This window comes from Paroedura picta, chromosome 1 (genome assembly GCF_049243985.1).
Source record: "Paroedura picta isolate Pp20150507F chromosome 1, Ppicta_v3.0, whole genome shotgun sequence".
Taxonomy (NCBI): Eukaryota; Metazoa; Chordata; class Lepidosauria; order Squamata; family Gekkonidae; genus Paroedura; species Paroedura picta.
In genome coordinates, this window is record NC_135369.1 from 11,866,763 (window position 1) to 11,891,165 (window position 24,403).

The following is a 24,403-nucleotide window of genomic DNA, read 5'->3' on the forward strand; positions in this document are numbered from 1 at the left end:
GTGGGGAGAGGAAAGGGAAGGTGACTGGAAGCCGCTTTGAGACTCCTCCTGGTAGAGAAAAGCAGCATATAAGAACCAAGTCTTCTTCTTCTTCAGTAATCTCAGGACTCTCTCAGCCTCATCTCCCTCACAGGGTGTCTGTTATGGGGAGAGGAAAGGGAAGGCGACTGTAAGCCGCTTTGAGACTCCTCCTGGTAGAGAAAAGCAGCATATAAGAACCAACTCTTCTTCTTCTCCTTCAGTAATCTCAGGGCTCTCTCAGCCTCCCCTCCCTCACAGGGTGTCTGTTGTGGGGAGAGGAAAGGGAAGGTGACTGGAAGCCGCTTTGAGACTCCTCCTGGTAGAGAAAAGCAGCATATAAGAACCAAGTCTTCTTCTCCTTCAGTAATCTCAGGGCTCTCTCAGCCTCCCCTCCCTCACAGGGTGTCTGTTGTGGGGAGAGGAAAGGGAAGGCGACTGTAAGCCGCTTTGAGACTCCTCCTGGTAGAGAAAAGCAGCATATAAGAACCAACTCTTCTTCTTCTTCAGTAATCTCAGGACTCTCTCAGCCTCATCTCCCTCACAGGGTGTCTGTTGTGGGGAGAGGAAAGGGAAGGCGACTGTAAGCCGCTTTGGGACTCCTCCTGGTAGAGAAAAGCAGCATATAAGAACCAACTCTTCTTCTTCTTCAGTAATCTCAGGACTCTCTCAGCCTCCCCTCCCTCACAGGGTGTCTGTTGTGGGGAGAGGAAAGGGAAGGCGACTGTAAGCCGCTTTGAGACTCCTCCTGGTAGAGAAAAGCAGCATATAAGAACCAAGTCTTCTACTTCTTCAGTAATCTCAGGGCTCTCTCAGCCTCACCTCCCTCACAGGGTGTCTGTTGTGGGGAGAGGAAAGGGAAGGCGACTGTAAGCCGCTTTGAGACTCCTCCTGGTAGAGAAAAGCAGCATATAAGAACCAACTCTTCTTCTTCTTCAGTAATCTCAGGGCTCTCTCAGCCTCCCCTCCCTCACAGGGTGTCTGTTGTGGGGAGAGGAAAGGGAAGGCGACTGTAAGCCGCTTTGAGACTCCTCCTGGTAGAGAAAAGCAGCATATAAGAACCAACTCTTCATCTTCTTCAGTAATCTCAGGACTCTCTCAGCCTCATCTCCCTCACAGGGTGTCTGTTGTGGGGAGAGGAAAGGGAAGGCGACTGTAAGCCGCTTTGGGACTCCTCCTGGTAGAGAAAAGCAGCATATAAGAACCAACTCTTCTTCTTCTTCAGTAATCTCAGGGCTCTCTCAGCCTCACCTCCCTCACAGGGTGTCTGTTGTGGGGAGAGGAAAGGGAAGGCGACTGTAAGCCGCTTTGAGACTCCTCCTGCTAGAGAAAAGCAGCATATAAGAAACAAGTCTTCTTCTTCTTCAGTAATCTCAGGACTCTCTCAGCCTCATCTCCCTCACAGGGTGTCTGTTATGGGGAGAGGAAAGGGAAGGCGACTGTAAGCCGCTTTGAGACTCCTCCTGGTAGAGAAAAGCAGCATATAAGAACCAACTCTTCTTCTTCTCCTTCAGTAATCTCAGGGCTCTCTCAGCCTCCCCTCCCTCACAGGGTGTCTGTTGTGGGGAGAGGAAAGGGAAGGTGACTGGAAGCCGCTTTGAGACTCCTCCTGGTAGAGAAAAGCAGCATATAAGAACCAAGTCTTCTTCTTCTTCAGTAATCTCAGGACTCTCTCAGCCTCATCTCCCTCACAGGGTGTCTGTTATGGGGAGAGGAAAGGGAAGGCGACTGTAAGCCGCTTTGAGACTCCTCCTGGTAGAGAAAAGCAGCATATAAGAACCAAGTCTTCTTCTTCTTCAGTAATCTCAGGACTCTCTCAGCCTCATCTCCCTCACAGGGTGTCTGTTGTGGGGAGAGGAAAGGGAAGGCGACTGTAAGCCGCTTTGAGACTCCTCCTGCTAGAGAAAAGCAGCATATAAGAACCAAGTCTTCTTCTTCTTCAGTAATCTCAGGACTCTCTCAGCCTCATCTCCCTCACAGGGTGTCTGTTATGGGGAGAGGAAAGGGAAGGCGACTGTAAGCCGCTTTGAGACTCCTCCTGGTAGAGAAAAGCAGCATATAAGAACCAACTCTTCTTCTTCTCCTTCAGTAATCTCAGGGCTCTCTCAGCCTCCCCTCCCTCACAGGGTGTCTGTTGTGGGGAGAGGAAAGGGAAGGTGACTGGAAGCCGCTTTGAGACTCCTCCTGGTAGAGAAAAGCAGCATATAAGAACCAACTCTTCTTCTCCTTCAGTAATCTCAGGGCTCTCTCAGCCTCCCCTCCCTCACAGGGTGTCTGTTGTGGGGAGAGGAAAGGGAAGGTGACTGGAAGCCGCTTTGAGACTCCTTCGGGTAGAGAAAAATGGAGTATAAGAACCAACTCTTCTCTTCCTCCTTGTTCTTCTCATTGTTCTTCTCGTCCTTCTTCGCTGACTGGCCCACAGTCCCCCAGCAACCTTCCATAGCACAAGTAGGGATTCGAACCCAGATACTAGTCTGACGCTCTTAACCACTACCCCACGCTCATTTATGTCATTTCATACCCTTCCTGACTCCCCGTTAGAGGCCCCAAATGGCTTACATCGTTCCCCCTTCTCCGTTTTGTGTTCACAACAAGCCTGCAAGGCAGGTCTGGCTGAGAGTATGTCCCTGGCCTGAGCGTCATCCAGAACACTCCTGGGGCAGAGTAGGGATTTGAATCTGGCCTTCCCAAAACCTAACCTGACGTTCCAGCTATCACGCCACGCTGGCTTTGCCATATAACGGTCGAGAAGATGTCTCTTCACAAGCAGCTTCCATGAATTCCCCACTCTGTTGAGCTTGAGGCTCTCATTGTGGCACCTTTGGGTGCACTGGACTAAATGTTAAAACAGGCCCTCCCCGTCCAGAGTGACGTCATCTCCTTCTCTTGGCCTTCAGCTCCTGGGGGCCACCGCCATCGAGGACAAGCTGCAGCAGGGAGTTCCGGAGACCATCGCCCTTCTCTCGCTAGCGAACATCAAGATCTGGGTCCTGACCGGAGATAAACAGGGTGAGATAATCAGGGAGATGACGGGCGGTTTGGCGGGACTGGGGCGCTTCTGTGATCACGGAAAGTCCAAGGTGGCCAGCGGCGCAGAGGGGAGGGACTAGATGGCCTTGGAGGCACCTTCCAACTCTTATGATTCTATGAAAGGGGAATCTTGCCAGATTAGAAGCTGCTGCTCTTAACCACGTCAGCAAGCTGGTGCCATCAGGAGGTTCGGCAGTGGGGTCAGAACTCCAGAAGCCCTCCCACTGGGACCCCCCCCCCCTTCAAACACTCAAAAGACAGAGTTTCACTGCCCCAGAGAGAGTGTTCCAGCACTGCCCCTACAAACCCTTGCTGGCAGTCTTCAAGCAGCAGCTGGACAGATCCTTATCCTGGACGCTTCAGGCTAATCTTCATTGGGCAGGGGATGGGACTAGATGGACCTTAGGGTACCCTCCTACTCTAGGATTCTCCGAGTCTAGTTCAGCAGTGGAATGGGCTGCCTAAACACTCAAAAGACAGAGCTTCACTACTTCAGAGAGAGTGTTCCAGCACTGCCCCTACAAACCCTCACTGGCAGTCTTCAAGCAGCAGCTGGACAGATCCTTATCCTGGACGCTTCAGGCTAATCTTCATTGGGCAGGGGATGGGACTAGATGGACTTTAGGGTACCCTCCCACTCTAGGATTCTCCGAGTCTAGTTCAGCAGTGGAATGGGCTGCCTAAACACTCAAAAGACAGAGCTTCACTGCTTCAGAGAGAGTGTTCCAGCACTGCCCCTACAAACCCTCGCTGGCAGTCTTCAAGCAGTGGCTGGGCAGATCCTTCTCCTGGACGCTTGAGGCTGATCCTGCATTGAGCAGGGGGTTGGGCTAGATGGCCTGCAGTGCCCCTTCCCACTCTAGGATTCTATGAATGTTCAGCCTGGAGAAAAGGAGGTTGAGAGGACATGATAGCCCTCTTTAAGTATGCAAAAGGTTGTCATTTGGAAGAGGGCAGGATGCTGTTTCTGTTGGCTGCAGAGGAGAGGACGCAGTAATGGGTTTAAACTACAAGTACAACGATATAGGCTAGATATCAGGAAAAAGATTTTCACAGTCAGAGTAGTTCAGCAGTGGAATAGGCTGCCTAAGGAGGTGGTGAGCCCCCCCTCACTGGCAGTCTTCAAGCAAAGGCTGGATACACACTTTTCTTGGATGCTTTAGGATGCTTAGGGCTGATCCTGCGTTGAGCAGGGGGCTGGACTAGATGGCCTGTATGGCCCCTTCCAACTCTGATTCTATGATTCTGTGATTCCATGACTCTATGCCATGTGTCCACTGATGGGTTTCCTAGTTTCTCCATTCCCCTCTTGAAGTCGTCTGTGCTTACAGCTACCACCACTTCCTGCGGCCAGGAATGCCACAAGTTCATGACTCTTTATAGCACTTCCTTCAATCTTTTCAAATCCTCCTGCTCATTGATTTCATGGTGTGCCCACAAGTTCTTGTATGGTGAGACAGGAAGGAAAGCTCTTCTTTCTCAGCCTTCTCTGTCCCTTTTGCAAGCCTCTCGTCCTGCCTGGGCCTGCCGCTGTAGGCCCGCCCCCTGGCTCAGCTCTCGTTTGTTTCTACAGAAACGGCCGTGAACATCGGCTACTCCTGCAAGATGCTGACGGACGAGATGACCGAGGTGTTTGTCATCACGGGGCACACAGTCCTAGAGGTGCGGCAGGAGTTGCGGTGAGTCGGGGCCCGTGGCCGGGCGGGGCATGGTGCTGGACATAGGCCAGTCTAGATTTATGGTGATGCGAAGCACGCTAAGAGAACGGGGTATCTGCTTCGGACAGATGAAGCTGCTGTATTCTGAGTCAGACCCTCTGTCCTTCAAGGCCAGAATTCCCTACTCAGACTGGCAGCTGCTCTGCAGGGTCTCAGGTGGGGTGGGGGTTCTTCCCCATCACATTACCTACAACTATCTAGGAGATGCCGGGGATTGGACTGATCGGAGGCTGTGTCACTGAACCATGTCCTCTTGGGTTTTGCACCCTGCTTTTCACTACCCAGAGGAGTCTCAAAGCGGCTTACAATCACCTTCCCTTCCTCTCCCTACAACAGACACCCTGTGGGGGGGGGATGCTGAGGGAGCCCTGAGAGAACTGCTCTGTGAGAAGAACTCTTAACAGGACTGTGTGAAGTACTGTGTGCAGTTCTGGAGGCCTCACTTCAAGAAGGACGTAGATAAAATTGAAAGGATACAGAGGAGAGCGATGAGGATGATCTGGGGCCTAGGGACCAAGCCATATGAAGATAGGTTGAGGGACTTGGGAATGTTCAGCCTGGAGAAAAGGAGGTTGAGAGGGGACATGATAGTCCTCTTTAAGTATTTGAAAGGTTGTAGGAGGGCAGGATGCTGTTTCTGTTGGCTGCAGAGGAGAGGACACGCAGTAATGGGTTTAAACTTCAAGTACAACGATACAGGCTAGATATCAGGAAAAATTTTTTCACAGTCAGAGTAGTTCAGCAGTGGAATAGGCTGCCTAAGGAGGTGGTGAGCTCCCCCTCACTGGCAGTCTTCAAGCAAAGGTTGGATACACACTTTTCTTGGATGCTTTAGGATGCTTAGGGCTGATCCTGTGTTGAGCAGGGGGTTGGACTAGATGGCCTGTATGGCCCCTTCCAACTCTGTGATTCTATGAGTCTAATCCCAAAGTCACCCAGCTGGCTACATGTAAAGGAACAGGGAAACAAACCCGGCTCGCTAGTTTAGGTGCTGCTCTTAACCACTGTGCCAAGCTGGCCAAGAGGAGGCCGGCTTCCGAGATCCCCCCCCCCCCAAAAAAAAAGACTTTGCTCACTGTTTTCCAAGCGTGTTTTGTCTCCCTGAAGGTCGGAAACTCACACTGCACCAAAATGGCACATGGGCTGAGATCTGAGGCTGCCTTGGATGTAGCTGGGATGTAGCGGCAGCCTCTGATCTGGAGAACCTGGTTTGATTCCCCGCTCCTCCACGTGCAGCCGGCTGGGTGACCTTGGGGCAGTCCAGTTCTCCCAGAGCTCTCTCAGCCCTTCTTACCTTACAAGGGCATCTGAGGCGGGGAGAGGAAGCAAAGGCAATTGCAAGCCACTTTGTGACTTCTTCGGGTCATCAGAACCGGGGTACAAAAAAAAAAACCCAGCTTTTCTTCTGCCTTGGGGTGAAACCAGGACCTGGTTCGATGTCGGTTTCCCGGGTCTTTTCCTCTGACCTCAGAAGCGCTTTCCCTCCTCCATCCCTCGTCCTTATTCTTCCTTTCTCCTCCCTCCCTCCCTCTGCTGGCAGGAAGGCTCGAGAGAAGATGGTGGACTCGCGGTCCGTGGGCAACGGATTCACCTACCAGGAGAAAGAGGCTGCCTCGAAAGTGACCTCGGTGCTGGAGGCGGTGGCCGGAGAGTATGCCCTGGTCATCAATGGGCACAGCCTGGTAAGGGAGGCCCCAGGAGCGACCATACTGAGAGCAGGTTGTGAGAGAGAGGGCCGGAAGGGGTGAGGCCAGGGTTTAGCTCTCGTGGCCCTCTCTCACGTGCCGGGAGACGTGCCGATCACCAATTTGGGATCAGGAAGGAATCTCCCTCCAGGGCGGAGTCTGCACTTACTTTGTTTATTCCATTGTCAATCCTGTTGAATTCAGATCGCTTTGAATTCGGGTCTTCTTCTCCTCCCCCCCCCCTCCCCATTGAAACAGGAAAATCTTCTGCACGTGGTTAGGGAGGCTCAGAAGGTGGGGGGGGGAGCCAAGCCTCTTTCTTTCTTTTCTTGAAGGGGGTGGGGGGAGAGGAGCCAAGCAGGGAGCCTCTTTCTTTTCTTGGGGGGGGGGGGTGGAGAGGATCGAAAAAGGCAGAGGAGGGAGGAAAAATCCAGGACCGACAGAAGCTGAGAGAAATTAGGGGCTTCTCCTTTAAGGCAAGCATGTCACATGACCAGGTGTAGCCTATCAGAGGTTCTCTTTCCCAATCTGGATATTGAGGATTAACAGCACTCCAAGATATCGCACAATAAAGGTAGGGTCACTCCGGATCAATCCTCCTTGCTGCAGAAGGAAAATCTAAATCACCCCAAATCCAAACGGAAATCGCATTCTGTGTAGAGGGCAGGGACTGAATCGACCTGGGGTTGGAATAAAAGCTCCGTGCAGTTTACACCCAGGATGGATTGGAATCCTGGAAGAGTTTTTTTGCCTTCCTCTGGGCATGGGGCAGGAAGTCCCTGGAAGGAATGGGAAGGAGCTGCCTGTTGCCTGCCGGGTGCAAAAAACAAAATCAGCTTCTAATCTGGGGAGCCGGGTTCGATTCCCCACTCCTCCACATGCAGCCAGCTGGGGGACCTCTGAATGTGGAGGTTCCCCTCACCACCATGGCTAGAAGGCATCGATGGGCTTTCCCCCCACAGATCTTGGCTCTTGTGGCCCTTTCTTGCATGCCCACAAGTGTGGTGTGGACCCCTCTGTCTTTTCCCAGAACCCTACAAGTTCAGAGGAGAGCAACTCGGATGATCCGAGGCCAGGGGATCCAGCCCTGTGAGGGAAGGCTGAGGGACTTGGGCATGTCCAGCCAGGAGAAGAGGAGGCTGAGAGGGGACAGGATGGCTCTCTTGAAGGGTCTGAAAGGTGGTCCCTTAGACGAGGGTAGGGGAAGGTTCCTGTTGGCAGCAGCATGACTACAATAACTGACCTCCCAATGTTGTTGTTATTTATACTACTAATGTTCCTGTAGATTATTAAGATGATTGTTGGAAATACTGGGGTACTGAACTGTTATAATGCTTTGAAAATTGTTGAAAGTTGTTCATATGTTCCGTGTAAAATTAGACAATGTTTCCATGTAAACCGCTCAGAGCTGCAAAGAATGGGCGGTATAAAAATCCAACCAAACAAACAAACTGCAGTAATGGGTTTAAACTACATGTAGAACAATACCAGCTAGATATCGGGGTGGAGGGGATTCATAGAGTAGTTCAGCAGTGGAATGGGCTGCCTAAGGAGGTGGGGAGCTCCCCCTCACTGGCCGTCTCCAAGCAGCAGCAGGACAGATGCATACCCTGGATCATCCTGCATTGAGTAGGGGATGGGACTAGATGCCCTGTATGGCCCCTTCCCACTCTAGGATTCTAGAATTAGTCTTTGTTCAAACGTTGAAAGAATATTAATGGACTGGGATGGACTTTTAGTTTTTCTGTAGGCAGAAGGGTATCTATCTGTGGAGTCTGACTTTCTCACCTCCCCGTGGAGGGGTCGGAAAGTCACGCACCCCAGAGGGATGTCCTTCCACCTGCACAAGTGCTCTGTTAGATCCACAGCATGGCTTCGTTATCGCAAACAAAGAAGTTGTGAATGTCCTGCATTCTGCAGGGGAGTTGGACTAGAGCATAGGATCATAGAATCACAGAGTTGGAAGGGACATCCAGGGTCATCTAGTCCAACAGTCCCCAACCTTCTTGTAGTCGGGGACCGCCTCCGAGGGTGGGAAAGAGCCGGCGGCCCGGCCACAGCAGCTGCACGTAAACGCACACGCGCAGTTGCCGCACATGCGTGTTTTCGCCACTAGGTGGCACTAACGTGCATGCGCAGAACAGCCGCACGTGCGCGTTTTCGCCAGCAGGGGGCGCAAACGCGCATGCGTGGTGGCTCCGCGCGTGTGCGTTTGCGTCGCTGCCGTGCCAGCGGCCGTGCCTGCCTCTTCCCCCCCCTCGCTGCAGGGGGGGAAGGCAGGCGCGACCGCTGGCAGCCCGATACCATGGCCTTAACAGCCCAGCACCAGGCCACAGACCGGGGGTTGAAGACCCCTGATCTAGTCCAATCCCTGCACAGTTCAGATGACCCTAGAGGTCTCTTCCAACTCTGTGATTCTGACGCTGAAGATAGTTGGGTGTGCCTGGCTTCTTCCCTCCCCCTCGTATATGGCTCCTTCCCCTGTCCTCCCCACGCCTCTTTCTGCTTCACCCTGCCTTTCTGTCCCTGCAGGCGCATGCCCTGGAGGCCGACATGGAGCTGGAGTTCCTGGAGACGGCCTGTGCCTGCAAAGCCGTCATCTGCTGCCGCGTCACCCCCCTGCAGAAAGCCCAGGTGGTGGAGCTGGTCAAGAAGTACAAGAAGGCGGTCACCTTGGCCATCGGAGACGGGGCCAACGACATCAGCATGATCAAGAGTGAGTGGCGGGAACAGGGGGCCGCCCGGGGTGGGTGATGGTTCAGGATCAAGTGTTTGGAAAACCGTCCATGGCAGATCCCTCAGGAGATGTGGCCGGGCTGGGAAATGAACAGGGCAAGCAGGACGGTTATGCTTCATCAGGCACAAAGGGGGAAGGCTGGGCCCTGCTTACCTGCAAGGGGACGTGGCTCAGTGGTTGATTGGCTGCTTGGCGTGCAGAAGGTGCCTGGTTCAATCCACGGCGTTTCAAAAAGGGCCAGGCGGGAGGCAATGCGAAGGACCTCCACCCGACATCTTGTAGAGCTTTGGCTAATTTGAGTAGACAGTACTGACTTGGATAAACAATAAAGTTCTGCATCTGGGTCAGAAAAATGAAAAGCATGCCTACTGGATGGGGGATACGCTTCTAGGTAACACTGTGTGTGAACGAGACCTTGGGGTACTTGTGGACTGTAAACTAAACATGAGCAGGCAGTGTGATGCAGCGGTAAAAAAGGCAAATGCCATTTTGGGCTGTATCAACAGGGGCATCACATCAAAATCACACTCAAAAATCACATCAAAATCACATCAAAATCACATCAGACCACACCTGGAGTACTGTGTGCAGTTCTGGAGGCCTCACTTCAAGAAGGACGTAGATAAAATTGAAAGGGTACAGAGGAGAGTGACGAAGATGATCTGGGACCAATGGACCAAGCCCTATGAAAATAGGTTGAGGGACTTGGGAATGTTCAGCCTGGAGAAGAAGAAGAAGAAGAAGAAGAGTTGGTTCTTATATGCCGCTTTTCCCTACCCGAAGGAGGCTCAAAGCGGCTTACAGTCGCCTTCCCATTCCTCTCCCCACAACAGACACCCTGTGGGGTGGGTGAGGCTGAGAGAGCGCTGATATCACTGCTCGGTCAGAACAGTTTTATCAGTGCCGTGGCGAGCCCAAGGTCACCCAGCTGGCTGCATGTGGGGGAGTGCAGAATCGAACCCGGCATGCCAGATTAGAAGTCCGCACTCCTAACCACTACACCAAACTGGCTCTCTGAGCGGTTCCTCAGAAAAGGAGGTTGAGAGGGGACATGATAGCCCTCTTTAAGTATTTGAAAGGTTGTCATTTGGAGGAGGGCAGGATGCTGTTCCCGTTGGCTGCAGAGGAGAGGACATGCAGAAATGGGGTTATACTACAACGATATAGGCTAGATATCAGGGGGAAAAAATTCACAGTCAGAGTAGTTCAGCAGTGGAATAGGCTGCCTAAGGAGGTGGTGAGCTCCCCCTCACTGGCAGTCTTCAAGCAAAGGTTGGATACACACTTTTCTTGGATGCTTTAGGATGCTTAGGGCTGATCCTGCGTTGAGCAGGGGTTGGACTTGATGGCCTGTATGGCCCCTTCCAACTCTATGATTCTATGAAACGAAGGGGCTGATTCAGCATGAGGCAGCTTTGTGAGTATGCTATAAAGGGGGGAGCCGTGGCTCAGTGGAAGAGCTTCTGATTGGTGTGCAGAAGGTCCCAGGTTCAATTCCCGACCTCTTCAGTTAAAAATACCAGGCAGTATAAAAGACAAGGCCTTGTTTCCTGCTTGGTGTGGTGGTTAAGAGCTTCGAATCTGGAGAGCCGGGCTTGGTTCCCTGCTCCTCCTCCACATGCAGCCATCTGGGTGACCTTGGGCTCATCACAGTCCTGCTAGAGCTGTTCTCTTCTCACAGAGCTCTCTCAACCCCAACTACCTCACAGGGTGTCTGTGGTGAGGAGAGGCAGGGAAGACGGTTGCAAGCTGCTTTCGCACTCCTTCAGATAGTGAAAAATAGGGTATAAAAATTTAAAAATATTTCTCCTGGGATGCTGGCCCATCATGACCCACGGATAGAAGCCTGGTGATTTAGATCAGGGGTAGTCAACCTGTGGTCCTCCAGATGTTCGTGGACTACAATTCCCATGAGCCCCTGCCAGCATTCGGTAGATGGTAGATGGGAAAGGACCCATGGAGTAGATCTGAGTGGGCGGGCAGGAAGGGATGCGCCACTGTTAGTCTCTCGTGTTCCTTCCTTGCACACGCAGGGAGCTGCCTGAGCTCCAGTCCAGGCTGCATTCTGGAGATTGGGGGGGGGGGAGGCATCATCTGGTCATGAAATTGGGGTCATTGTGGTTAGGCAGATAGTTGTGAGTTACAGAGGGTTGGACTAGATGACCCTGGAGGTCCCTTCCAACTCTGTGATTTTATTATTCTTATGAGCGTTGGCAGGAGGCAGGAGAAAGGGCTCTTGCATAGCCTTGACATCCCCACTTGCTCTTTCCTCCCCTCCCCCCAACAGCTGCCCACATCGGGGTCGGCATCAGCGGCCAGGAGGGCATCCAAGCGGTCCTGGCCTCCGACTACTCCTTCTCCCAGTTCAAGTTCCTGCAGCGCCTCCTGCTGGTCCACGGGCGCTGGTCCTACCTGCGCATGTGCAAGTTCCTCTGCTACTTCTTCTACAAGAACTTTGCCTTCACCATGGTGCACTTCTGGTTCGGCTTCTTCTGCGGGTTCTCCGCCCAGGTGACGCCCCGGGGAAGGGGGCAGGGGACATGGCGAGGAGGGGAAACTCTGGGGCTGGATCTGGAAATGGCCAGTCAAACGGTGGCTCTCCAGATGTCTGTGGACTACAATTCCCATGAGCCCCTGTCAGCACTGGTGAAGAAGATCCAAGGAAGATTGACAGGTTCAGAGCCAGGAGGCAGCATCAGCAGAAGGCCTCAGAACTGGTTGGCCCCTGTGTGCGGCAGGAGGCTGGACTGGAGGGACCCTCCCTGGTCTGACCCAGCAGGGCTCTCCTGTGTCCTTAGGAGGGGAAGGCCTCGGCCTCCCAGCCCTGTGGCTGGCCCTGCAGAGGGACTGGCTGGCCCCTGGGTGAGGCAGGAGGCTGGACTGGAGGGACCCTCCCTGGCCTGACCCAGCAGGGCTCTCCTGTGTCCTTATGAGGGGAAGGCCTCGGCCTCCCAGCCCTGTGGCTGGCCCTGTAGAGGGACTGGCTGGCCCCTGGGTGAGGCAGGAGGCTGGACTGGAGGGACCCTCCCTGGCCTGACCCAGCAGGGCTCTCCTGTGTCCTTATGAGGGGAAGGCCTCGGCCTCCCTGCCCTGTTGCTGGCCCATGTGTGAGGCAGGAGGCTGGACTGGAGGGACCCTCCCTGGTCTGACCCAGCAGGGCTCTCCTGTGTCCTTATGAGGGGAAGGCCTCGGCCTCCCTGCCCTGTTGCTGGCCCTGCAGAGGGACTGGCTGGCCCCTGGGTGAGGCAGGAGGCTGGACTGGAGGGGACCCTCCCTGGTCTGACCCAGCAGGGCTCTCCTGTGTCCTTATGAGGGGAAGGCCTCGGCCTCCCTGCCCTGTTGCTGGCCCTGCAGAGGGACTGGCTGGCCCCTGGGTGAGGCAGGAGGCTGGACTGGAGGGACCCTCCCTGGTCTGACCCAGCAGGGCTCTCCTGTGTTCTTACCATGGCTCGGAGGCGAAAGGATTTTTAAGGGTGTCTGGAGGGTAGCTGTAGGATGACGTCCCAGCACAGTGTGCCCAATCAGGGTCAGCTTTGTGGGAGCCTCAAAGAGAGCAGGTGGAGTCCAGATCAAGACTTTGGTGGTGGTGGTAGTGAAGCTGGGGACATGCAAGCACAGTTTTTTGGACCTATTGCCCACAAAGGATCTCTGAAAGGGGAGTGTTCCCAAGAACATTTCCCTCCCAATTGGCTTTGCTGTGGGAAGCCAGCCTTCAGGTGGAGCCCAGAGATCTCTCGAAATGACAGCTCATCTCCAGGCCACAGAGTTCAGTTGCCCTGAATGAAAATGGATGAGTCAGATTTGGGGGGGTGGAGTCTACGGCATTGAGCCCAACTGAGCTCCCTCCCCTCCCCGGGCTCCAACCTCCCAAATCTCCCAGAGTTTCCCCACCTGGAGCTGGCATGCAGCCCTCTGCAGATCTACTTGGGTTGTGTAACTTGAGTTGTTGACATGAATGGCATCTAGGGGGCAGCAAAGACTGTGAGCCTGAAGGCTGCAGGGAGGCAGTTCTGTTTCCTCTTCAGCCAGCTTGGTGTAGTGGTTGAGAGCCACGGCTTCTAATCTGGCCAGCCGGGTTTGATTCCGTGTTCTTCCGCATGAGGCCAGCTGGGTGACCCTGGGCTAGTCCCAGTCCTGGTAGTGCTGTTCTCACAGAGCAGTTCTCTTAGAGCACCTCCCTCACAGGGTGTCTGTTGTGGGAGAGGAAGGGGAGGCCATCGTAAGCCACTTTGAGACTCCTGGTAGAGAAACGTGGGGTATAAAAACCAACTCTTTCTTCTTCTTTCTTGACCCGCCATTTTTCTCTCTCTCTCTTCCCAAAGACCGTCTACGATCAGTATTTCATCACACTGTACAACATTGTGTACACCTCGCTGCCTGTGCTCGCCATGGGTGTCTTTGACCAGGTCAGTGGAAGATTATGTTCAGCTTTTGAAAGAAACCCCCCATGGGTGGGAGGGGCGGAGCCTGGCCCACAGGGAAGGGAGGAGCAGACAAACTGGAGCGTGTCCAGAGGAGGGCAGCAAAGATGGTGAGGGGTTTGGAGACCAAGGTGTATGAGGAAAGGCTGGGGGAGCTTGGTCTGTTTAGCCTGGAGAGGAGACGACTGAGAGGGGATCTGATAACCATCTTCAAGTATTTAAAAGGGTGCCATATGGAGGATGGAGCAGAATTGTTCTCTCTTGCCCCAGAGGGACAGACCAGAACGAATGGGATGAAATTAATTCAAAAGAAATTCCATCTAAACCTCAGGAGGAAGTTCCTGACAGTGGTTTCTCAGTGGAACAGGCTTCCTCGGGAGGTGGTGGGTTCTCCATCTTTGGAGATTTTTAACCAGAGGCTGGATAGCCATCTGATGGAGAGGCTGATTCTGTGAAGGTTCAAGGGGGTGGCAGATTACAGTGGTTGAGCAATTGGGATGTGAGTGTCCTGCATAGTGCAGGGGGTTGGACTAGATGACCCATGAGATCCCTTCCAACTCCCCCTCCCAGCCTCAACGAGATGCCTGGCGGAACAGCCCCATCATGCAGGCCCAGCGGAACCTAGATAGCTCTATCATGGCCCTCAGCTCTTCCGGCAGCTCATTTCACCAGGTTTGGGCCAGGGCGGAAAAGGCCCTGGCCCTGGTCGATGGGAAAGACCTCTGCCTGTGACCCTGGAGAGCCACTGCTAGCAGAAGGTCCCCGATTCAATCCCCGTCATCTTCCGTTAAAAAGGACCAGGCAGCGGGTGATGTGGAAGACCCCCGCCTGGCATTCTGAGTAGACAATACTGCTGGTCTGATTCAGTTTGAGGCCCCTTTGTGTGCGGAATTACACCCCGCACCCAGTTTCATACAACTGAGTCCAGAGCAGTGGGATGGGGCCTTACGCTCTGTGGGTGATAATTTACTGGTTGTTCCCAGCCCCAAAGAAGCATGCCCAGCCTCGACCAGGGCCAGGGCCTTTTCGGTCCTGGCCCCGACCTGGTGGAACGAGCTCTCAGGTGAGCTGCGGGCCCTGTGGGATTTGTCAGATTTCCGCAGGGCCTGCAGAACGGGGCTCTTCCGCCAGGTCTACGGTTGAGTCTGAGGCAGTGGGGGAAGATCAATGGGGCCCCCCTGTTGTCAAGCTGCCACTTGTCTCTCCTTCCTCCCTCCTCTAAGGTAGGGGTAGGGGTTGGGGGCGATTTCTCCGCCATGCTGTTGAGTTGTTGGCCTACTGCAGAGGTAGTCAAACTGCGGCCCTCCAGATGTCCATGGACTACAATTCCCAGGAGCCCTTGCCAGCATTCGCTGGCGAATGCTGGCAAGGGCTCCTGGGAATTGTAGTCCATGGACATCTGGAGGGCCGCAGTTTGACTACCCCTGCTCTACTGTATTGGTATTTTTCTGTCCATTTTAATGGGGGGGGGGGGCGTTGAACTGGACCTCTGTAACCCGCCACGAGCCTGCTTGGGAGTGGCGGGTAACAAATTAAATAATAACAACAACCACAACAACCATAGAGGGAAGGAATGGCCAGAAGCAAAGGTCGTGTGCCACTTGGCCCTTCTGCCTTTCAGGACGTGCCTGAACATCGCAGCCTGGAGTACCCCAAGCTGTACGAACCGGGACAGCTGAACCTCCTCTTCAACAAGCGGGAGTTCTTCATCTGCATCGCGCAAGGCATCTACACCTCCGTCTTCATGTTCTTCATCCCCTACGGGGTCTTCAGCGACGACGCCCACCTTGCCGACTACCAGTCCTTCGCTGTCACCGTGGCAACGTCCCTCGTCATCGTCGTCAGCGTGCAGGTACAGCCCCCGCCCGTTGAGTCGGAGCATGAAAGGGGGGGCGGGGCTCGGCCTCACGCCGCAATGAGGAGACCCTTTTAAGGTGCTGGGCCTCGAAAGGGAGAGTTCAGGCCCGACGCCCAGCTTCATGGCGGGGCTAGAGTTGTAAGCCGCTGTGAACTGCCAGATAGAGGGGAATATAAATGTTGTCGTTGGTCCCGGTGTGATCCTGCCCCGTCTTCTCCAGCCTTCATTTATTGGCCCGCCTTGTGTCGATGAGGGTAGGGGCCTTCTTTGCAGTGACGCCCATCCTGTGGAACCGGCTACCCAAACAGGTGCAGGCCTTGCGGGACCTCCCTCGGTTCCACGGCATTCAAGGCTGCTCTTTTTCAGCCGGCCTTTGGGTGCTGGCGTTCCACCAGGCAGCCCGTATGCTTCACCTGTCTCTTCATCATCTACAGCTTGATACAGTGGTTAAGAGCGCGGGCTTCTAATCTGGCGAGCCGGGTTTGATTCCCCGCTCCTCTACCTGCAGCCATTTGGGTGACCTTTGGCTTGTCACAGTCCTGATAGAGCTGTTCTGATCAAGCAGTAATATCAGGCTCACCGGAGAGGGGAGAGGAAAGGGAAGGCTGTGTGTTCCTTCCCCCCTCCCCAGCAAAGCCCTGCTGATCTCCTTCTTTCCTCCTTGGCAGATCGGGCTGGACACAGGATTCTGGACCGCCATCAATCATTTCTTCATTTGGGGCAGCCTGGCCGTTTACTTTGCCATCCTGTTCGCCATGCACAGCGACGGGCTCTTCCAGCTCTTCCCCAACCAGTTCCGTTTCGTCGGTGAGTCCGATCCACCACGCCTCGAGGGGTAAAGCATCTGTTTCGCACGCAGGAGGTCCCCGGTTCAATCCCTGGCAGCTCCAGTTAAAAAGGACCAGGCTGTAGGAGTTGTAAAAGAACTGTGTCTGAGATCCCTGAGAGCCAGAGATCTTGACTAACCAATACTGCAGGGGTAGTCAAACTGCGGCCCCGCAGATGTCCATGGACTACAATTCCCATGAGCCCCTGCCAGCGAATGCTGGCAGGGGCTCATGGGAATTGTAGTCCATGGACATCTGCGGGACCGCCGTTTGACTATCCCTGCATCTTGATGTGGAGGCGTAGCTTAGCGATAGATCATCCGCTGAGCTTCCAGAAGGTCCCAGGTTCAATCCCTGCTATAGCCTTTTAAAGGGACCAGGCAGCAGGTAATGAGAAAACTGAGCAGACAATTCTGACCTTCATGGACTGCTTGCCTGACTCAGCAATAGAGAACTTCATCAGAATCCAAGGAGCTTTTCCACACAGAGCTGATTCTCTGCCCTCTAAGCCATAGGTCAGGGTGTGGCCAAAATGTGGCCCTCCAGATGTCTGCGAAGCCAGAAAGCATCGGCCTTTCTCGATCCTCACACCCCATTGTTTGGTTCTCTCTTTCCTCTGGCCAGGCAACGCCCAGAACACCCTCGCCCAACCTGCCGTGTGGCTGACCATCGCCCTCACAACCGTCATCTGCATCATGCCCGTGGTGGCGTTCCGTTTCCTCAAGCTGGATCTGAAACCGGAGCTGTCGGATACGGTGAGAGACTGGGGTCAGGGGTGGCCGGGGTAGAAACCTCTCCCTGCCCCCTGCTGAATTCGGGACTCGTTTTGGTAAATGGAGGGTGCCTTGTGACACTTCTGACAGGACCTCGCAGTGCTGGACCTTAGGGAATTTAAATGCTCCTCCTTACAAATTACTAAGAGGTAATCTCAGGGCTCTCTCAGCCTCACCTTCCTCACAGGGTGTCTGTTGTGGGGAGAGGAAAGGGAAGGCGATTGTAAGCCACTTTGAGCCTCCTTCGGGTAGAGAAAAGCGGCCTATAAGAACCAACTCTTCTTCTTCTTCAAAGCTACCTTGGCATCTTGCTTGCCTCCAAATCTCCTTGCTTGGGACTCCCTCAGTTGGCTGCACCGTGATGTCACATGTGTATACAATCTGGAGTTTAGAATATGTTTTCTCTTGGCCGTTCCCCTATTGTCTACTGATAGCCAGCTACCAAGATAAGCCCTCAAGCCTGGAGAGAGGAACCAGGAAGTGCACATTAAATGATCAGTGGCAGAGGTGTCAGTTGCTGCAACCTGGGCGCTCTGGAGTTGTTTTGGGAAAAGGGGGGGTCGAAAAGGAGGCTGGACTTTTTGGGGATGAAGGAGAGGAAGAGCTGGTTTTTAATACCCCTCTTTTAACTACTTGAAGGAGTCTCAGAGCGGCTTACAATCGTCTTCCCTTCCTCTCCCCACAACGGAAGCCCTGGGAGATAGGTGGGGCTGAGAGAGCTCTGAGAGAACTGTGCTGTGAGAAGGACTGTGACTAGCCCAAGGTCACCCAGCTGGCTGCATGTGGAAGAGCAGGGAATCAAACCCGGAATCAAGGCCCCCGCTCTTTACCACGACACCAGGCTGGCTGGGGAGCCCCCGGCATCCCTAGAAAGCCTCCTCGCAGCTCCTGACGTGCGTCCCTTCCTCTTCCCTCCCAGGTGCGCTACACCCAGCTGGTGCGGAAAAAGCAGAAGACCCAACACCGCTGCATGGGCCAGGTGGTCCGAGTCGGCTCGCACCGCTCCGGCTACGCCTTTTCCCACCAGGAGGGCTTCGGCGAGCTCATCATGTCCGGGAAGAACATGCGGCTCAGCTCCCTGGCCCTCTCCGGCTTCAGCGGGCGTCCGAGCACCAGCTGGATCGACACCCTGCGGAAGAAGAAGAGCACGGGCGGGGACAGCAGCATCGCCAGCAGCCCGAGCGGCGGAGGGCAGGACAAAACCCTGAAGGTGTGAGGATCCCGGGACGGTCCCAACCGGACAAGCGCAAGCAGGGGGGGACAAGCGGCCTCGGGGGCGGACGGTGGCCCTCCAGGGACAGGCCACCGCTGCCGGTTTCCGTGGAGATGTGGAACCGTCCAGAAGGATCTTTGGTTTGGACCCGAGACCTGCTGGGCCCTCGTCGTAGAACCAAAAAAACCCGTATCCGGCTGCCGGTGCCTGGCAGCACAGCTGATCGACGTGTCAAACCACCCGGCTGTCACTGTCCCCTTCCCCAGACAGCGGGCAAGCGCTCCTGACGGCTGCATAAAGAGGGGTCTTTTTTGCATCCAGTAATATCCACCCTCTCCAGGTGCGTGACTTTCCCCTCCGCAAACCACCTACGAATGTATCCGGCTAGAGGCGCAGGAAAGATGAACCCTCGGCAGCGTGAGGAGAGCTCCTCGCAGCCGGGGAGAACTCCACCCCTCCCGTTCTGCGCACCTCCCTGGCTCCTCACCACGACACCCGTGTCATTTTTTTTAAAAAAAGTATACATATATAGAGAAACTAAAGAACAATCCAAGTTTACATAAAGAAGACTCTTTATTTTGTATTCCCCCATCGGCACCAGGAGTTCCCAGCGGGTGTCCTTGGGCGACGAGCAGGGGCATTTTTCGGAACGAGAAAGAACCGTAACGGCACGCAAGACGGCGGGGCCTGCTCAGCCGGCAGCAGGCCGTCGATCCCCAGCAAGGGAAAATCCGCCGACGCGTGCAAAGATTCGAGACGTGGAGGCCTTCTTTTAGCAGGGGCTTCCTGGGTGATTGTTTGGCTGTCCCCTCTCCACCTCCTCCCCTTCCCCTCCCCATCTCAGACCCTGTAACCCCTTACCGGGGCAGGAGAAGGTTTCAGAGAACTTTATTTTTATATAATGTCGAACTTCGGCAGGCAGGGAGCCGCCTCCTCCTAGTCCTTCCTCCTTTCCCGCACGGTCCCGGCCAACGTCACGAGTCGCCGCCAGCAGCACGGGGCATAAGCCGACCTTTTGAACGCAGCAGAGCAAATGCGATTTGAGCTAACCGTTGACCTTTGAGAGTCCTGGCAAGCAGAGCCCGGGCTACGGCCACTCTGCTGTCCCTCCCTACTTTGTTTCAACAGCCGGCGGTTTCGGGGCCATACCCTACCCCTTGCAGCGTTTTCTGTCCCCCCCCCCCAAATAAAAACCCTTTCTCTGTTGCAGGGGTAGTCAAACTGCGTCCCTCCAGATGTCCATGAACTTCAATTCCCATGAGCCCCTGCCAGCATTCGCTGGCAGGGGCTCATGGGAATTGTAGTTCATGGACATCTGGAGGGATGCAGTTTGACTACCCCTGCTCTATTGTTATCTTAATGAAAGCCGGGTTGGGTTTTCCGCACAAACTCTAAATGTCTCATCGTCCTGCCATCCACCACATTGTCTCCATCCCCCATCTGGGTGGAAATCCCCGCCAGGTAGCCACGTATTGTTTGTTTACAGCGAACCTAAAGAGGATCCCTAATTGACAGGTAGCTGGGAGGGTCCAAGAGGGGTTGTGCCGTTCCGGCTCCCTGTTGCCCTGTAAGGCAGAAGAGAGTTCTGTCATTCGGCGACCCTCTCCGTTCGCCTGTGTTTGGAAGTCAGCATCGCAGCTGACTTTGGCTTCCAGGCCCAGGTTGAGCTTGGCCTAGCCACGCTACTGGCTTCCCCCTTCCTGTCGAACGGCCACATTATCCTCTCTGTCATCGGCCTTGATCTGGGCCTCATTTCTCCTCTTCGTTCTTCCCAGTACGTTCAGGGATCCTTCCAGCTTCTCCACTCAACCAGTAGCACAGAGTTGGCCAAAATGCGGCTTTCCAGATGGCCAAGGACTGCAATCCCCATGATCCCCTGCCAACATGCTGGCAGGGGCTCATGGGAATTGTAGTCCTTGGACACCTGGAGAAGGAGGAGCCTATACAAAGACTCCTCCTCCCGCCCCCCCGTGTTATCCCTCGCAGAGCCTGGGACTTGTGGGGAGGAACTACAGGAGGAAACCCCCACCTTTCCCGATCTTTTCTGGACCTTCTGATTTCACCTAGGGATGTGCTGCAGGAATTCCCCCTCCGGGTCTCTTCCATAGTCGGGCTTCAAGTTCCGGCCCAGGAAGTCTTCCCTCTCTTCCAAGGTTCCGCTCTCCTTCCTCCCGGGGGCAAGACGTCCGCGAAGTTTCATTGGGCCCGTTGGCTTCCTCATGCGCCAGAGCGCAGGACTCGAGGTCTTCCCCGCCGTCGCATACGCAGCATCCCGCATGGGATGCAAGAGCCCATTTCAACCCTCCCCCCTTAAAAAAAAGACACAGTGGTTTTGAAACAGGTTTCTTTCAGGTTTATCCTACCAGCCCACCCCGCAAGTCTCGTAACCGGAGACCTCTGGGGAGCGCACGGCAGGTGAACGCGGTGGCATCTTTGGCACCACCCCGGGCATGAAACAGGCTGGGATGAAAACTATTTCCCAGCCTGCCTCCTGGACTGCATCCTCAGGACCCACATCAACAAGATTTGGCAGCCAAACCGTCGGCAGAAACACTGGATCCCCGGAAGGGGCACAGGCGTCAGTAAAAAAATTGTTTTGAAAAAGTTCTCCCTTTGCTCTGCTGTGCGTTCTCGGGCTGCCCACCCCGCCCCTCCCCTCTCCCGCAGGAGTTTCTCAGCCTCGGGGGTTTGAGGAAGGGGCTGTCGGAAGACCCAGCTCCATACAGGCGGTGGCTGCACCCTCGTTTTGCCCGAGGCCCCTTTCGATACCAAAGAGGAAAACGTTCATGGGGGGAGGGGGGAGGATCCGGTTTGCCGCAGAGCGTCTTGTTTTCGGAGCGGGGCGGGGGGCGTAGCGCGGCAGCCGCGGCCAGGCAGGGACCGAGGAGCATTCCGTTTAATTTATTACACATTTCTATACTTGGCAGAATTGTATCGTTTTATGGGTATAAAGAGAAACTGCATTTTCTAAAAAAGAAAAAACCCACACACGACCGGTTGCTTTCCTAATGTCTTTCTGTCTCTCACCCCTAAAGAAAGGGAAGCGGGTATGGGGTGGTGGTGGTGGGGGGGGGGGGGAGAGGCAGATGCTGCAGTTCTGAAAGACATCCCAGAATTGCAGCAGGTCTGCAGGTCGGGAATTGGTTCCCCCGGAGGTTTGGAAGGTGGGTTTTATGGTGTGACACCCCATGGAATGAGCAACTTGTGGCACAGGGTGGTAAAGCAGCCGACATGCAGTCTGAAGCTCTGCCCATGAGGCTGGGAGTTCGATCCCAGCAGCCGGCTCAAGGTTGACTCAACCTTCCATCCTTCCGAGGTCGGTAAAATGAGCACCCAGCTTGCTGGGGGGTAAAACGGTAATGACTGGGGAAGGCACTGGCAAACCACCCTGTATTGAGTCTGCCATGAAAACGCTAGAGGGCGTCACCCCAAGGGTCAGACGTGACTCCTTTGGGTAACGAAAAGGAAGGGGGGGGTGTATAAAAAATGAGCGCTTCCATTCCTACACTCAGCAAAATTTCCAGGTGTTTCCCCAAGGTAAAGAAGTTCTGGCCCAAAAAGCAAAGATTCTGCAACCATCAAATCCAGAGGTGTTTCCCCAAGGGGGTCAATCACAATAACAGGAAGGATCTCCAAACCCCGCCTGGAGATCGGCAACACTCTTTCACTGACTTGCATTCTACGTTTTCTAGATCCGTCTTTCAGTTCATTAGGAAGGAAGCAATGAGGTCTAGAAACTTGGTGTGTTTTCGACGAATGACAGCCGGGAGACTCCAGGTTTTGCGCCAGATATTGGAGGAATTGTGTGTACTTGAAATGCGCACAGCATGCTCTCTTTGACTTCCAGCCGCTTCTTGAGAAAACGCAAACTCTGCCCGTTTATTTCACATCCTGTAACACCTAGATTGTGGGTTTTTTTAACCTTCAGACCAGCAGTGGCCAAACTGTGGCTCTTCGGATGGCCGTGGACTACAATTCCCATGAGCCCCTGCCCTGCTGGCAGGGGCTCATGGGAATTGCCGTCCATGGACTTCTGGAGATATTGCATATTCCAGCATAAAGAAGATAAAGAGGAGTGCCAAGAAAGAGATTTCGTGATCCATGACATTTAACATTCCACAAAACTAAATGGCCTCAGTCCCTTCAGAACACGCTGGATGAATATCTCACATTTCTCTATGTGGGCTCTCTGTGTGAGTTTCATACTTGTTTACAAGAGCCGGAGCGGTGTAGGGGCTAAAGAACGGTGGCCTCTAATCTGGAGAGCCGGGTTTGATTCCTCGCTCTTTCCACATGCAGCCAGCTGGGTGACCTTGGGCTAGTCACGGCCCTGTTAGAGCTGTTCTCTTTGCAGAGCAGTTCTCTCAGGGTTCTCTCAGCCCTACCTACCTCACAAGGGTGTCTGTTGTGAGAAGAGAAAGGGAAAGGGTGTTCGTAAGCTGCTTTGGGACTCCTTCGAGGAGTGGAAAGAGGGTATTAAAAAACCAGCTTCTGATTAGACAGGCCTCCTGCATTCGGACACACTGTTTAGCAGTGGGGAATTTCTGAGCCTGGGCAGTAAGGCGTGCCAAATATTTTCCATGGGATCCGCCCCCATCCTCCTGTATTGTGCCAGGCACACAGCGCGAAGAGCTGTTGGAGAGGTTCTCTTTGGTCACCACGGCTAGTCGCCCTCAACGGACACCTCCTCTACAAATCGGACCGACTCCTCTCAAAGCCGCCCCTGCCTGTGGCCATCACTGCATCCTCTGGCAGGGAAGCCCACGTTCTCATCTCTTGCTGCACCAAGAAGGCTGGCCTTCGGTCTCTCCTGAATCTATCGTCCATCCATTTTATTGGGTGCCCTCAAGTATTGTTGGGGTGGGTGGGAGGAAAAGTCCCTGTTGCCAAATCCCTCTGCCCAGGGCACATTTTACATCTGTCATGTCCCCTCTTGGCCACTACTCTGCCCTCCCCCCCCCCCCGCTGATGGTCCTGCCCCTTGCTTCAAGGAGATGTGACCAAACGCACATTTCCCCTCCTTTACAGCTTTGCATTTGAGAGCCAGAGTGTTATGGGGTCAGAGCAGGAGCCAGGTTCAAATTCCAACTCTGCCTTGAAGTTTGTTGGGTGACCTCAGGCCAGAGGCTCTCCCTCAGCTTAAACTAACTAGTCATCTTGTAAGGCAAGGGTAGTCAAACTGCAGCCCTCCAGATGTCCATGGACTACAATTCCCAGAAGCCCCGGCCAGCATTCGCTGGCCGGGGCTTCTGGGAATTGTGGTCCATGGACATCTGGAGGGCCGCAGTTTGACTACCCCTGCTGTAAGGACTCAGTGGGTGTGGGGGGTGTGGAGTCATACATGCCACCCTGGTAGGGTTCCCAGGCACTGCCTGTCGGGAGGTGGGGGGTAGGACGGCCAATTGGGAAGCACTGGGAAGCACTGGGAGTTTGGGGGCTGGAGCCTGGGGAGGGCAGGGACGTCAGTGGGGTACAGCGGCATACAGTCCACCCTCCAAATTGTCCATTTTCTCCAGGAGGACTGATCTCCGGAGTCTGGAGGTGAGCTGGAATTCCAGGGGATCTCCAGGTCCTACCTGGAGTCTGGCATCCCTACACCCTGGGTTCCTTGGAAAGAAGGCAGGAAGAAATTGTACAGAGAAGTGGAGTCCATGAACTGAAGAAAGGGCACAGCAAGGATTTGGTGGGGAGATGAAACCAGATTTTACAACCTACAAAAATGTGTTGGGAATGCGCTGCTGAGCATGTGCAGAGTGTCGCCCACAGATACCTCTCCCTTGCAATAAGCAAATTTTAGAAGGAAAAGTTCTCCGGGGCAGTACTTAGTGCAAGCTCTGGCCCCAAGCTGTTAACCTTCAATTCCCCAGCAAGGCAGGATAAGGGACCTTAAGTTGCCAACTCCAGGTTAGGAAATTCCTGGAGGTAAGAGACTGAGAAGGGCGGCATTTGGGGAGGACAGGCACTTCAGCCAACACCTCTGAAGTATTCAGAAATGTTTCTTCGTTCAGGAAACCTGTCTTCAGTCCAACCTAGATGGGTAACAGAGTGTGTCTCTGAGCATGTGCAGGGCTGCCGGTGTGGTGGCTAAGAGCAGCAGCTTCGAATCTGGAGAACTGGGCCTGA

At 54.3% G+C, this 24,403-nt stretch overlaps 1 protein-coding gene across 4 annotated transcripts in view; it reads left to right on the top strand.

Moving 5' to 3' along the window:
* Window positions 1-19,302, top strand: part of ATP8B2 (ATPase phospholipid transporting 8B2) — a 110,106-nt gene extending 90,804 nt beyond the window's left edge. For all 4 annotated transcript variants that reach the window (XM_077321725.1, XM_077321704.1, XM_077321697.1 and 1 more), the window contains 10 exons: window positions 2,916-3,027; window positions 4,622-4,727; window positions 6,307-6,448; window positions 8,984-9,167; window positions 11,476-11,699; window positions 13,511-13,594; window positions 15,231-15,461; window positions 16,136-16,274; window positions 16,919-17,049; window positions 17,987-19,302. In XM_077321725.1, the coding sequence (XP_077177840.1) occupies window positions 2,916-3,027; window positions 4,622-4,727; window positions 6,307-6,448; window positions 8,984-9,167; window positions 11,476-11,699; window positions 13,511-13,594; window positions 15,231-15,461; window positions 16,136-16,274; window positions 16,919-17,049; window positions 17,987-18,283 (1,650 nt within the window). In that variant the 3' untranslated portion in view covers window positions 18,284-19,302. The remainder of the gene's footprint in view (window positions 1-2,915; window positions 3,028-4,621; window positions 4,728-6,306; window positions 6,449-8,983; window positions 9,168-11,475; window positions 11,700-13,510; window positions 13,595-15,230; window positions 15,462-16,135; window positions 16,275-16,918; window positions 17,050-17,986) is intronic.
* The last annotated feature ends 5,101 nt before the right edge of the window (window positions 19,303-24,403 follow it).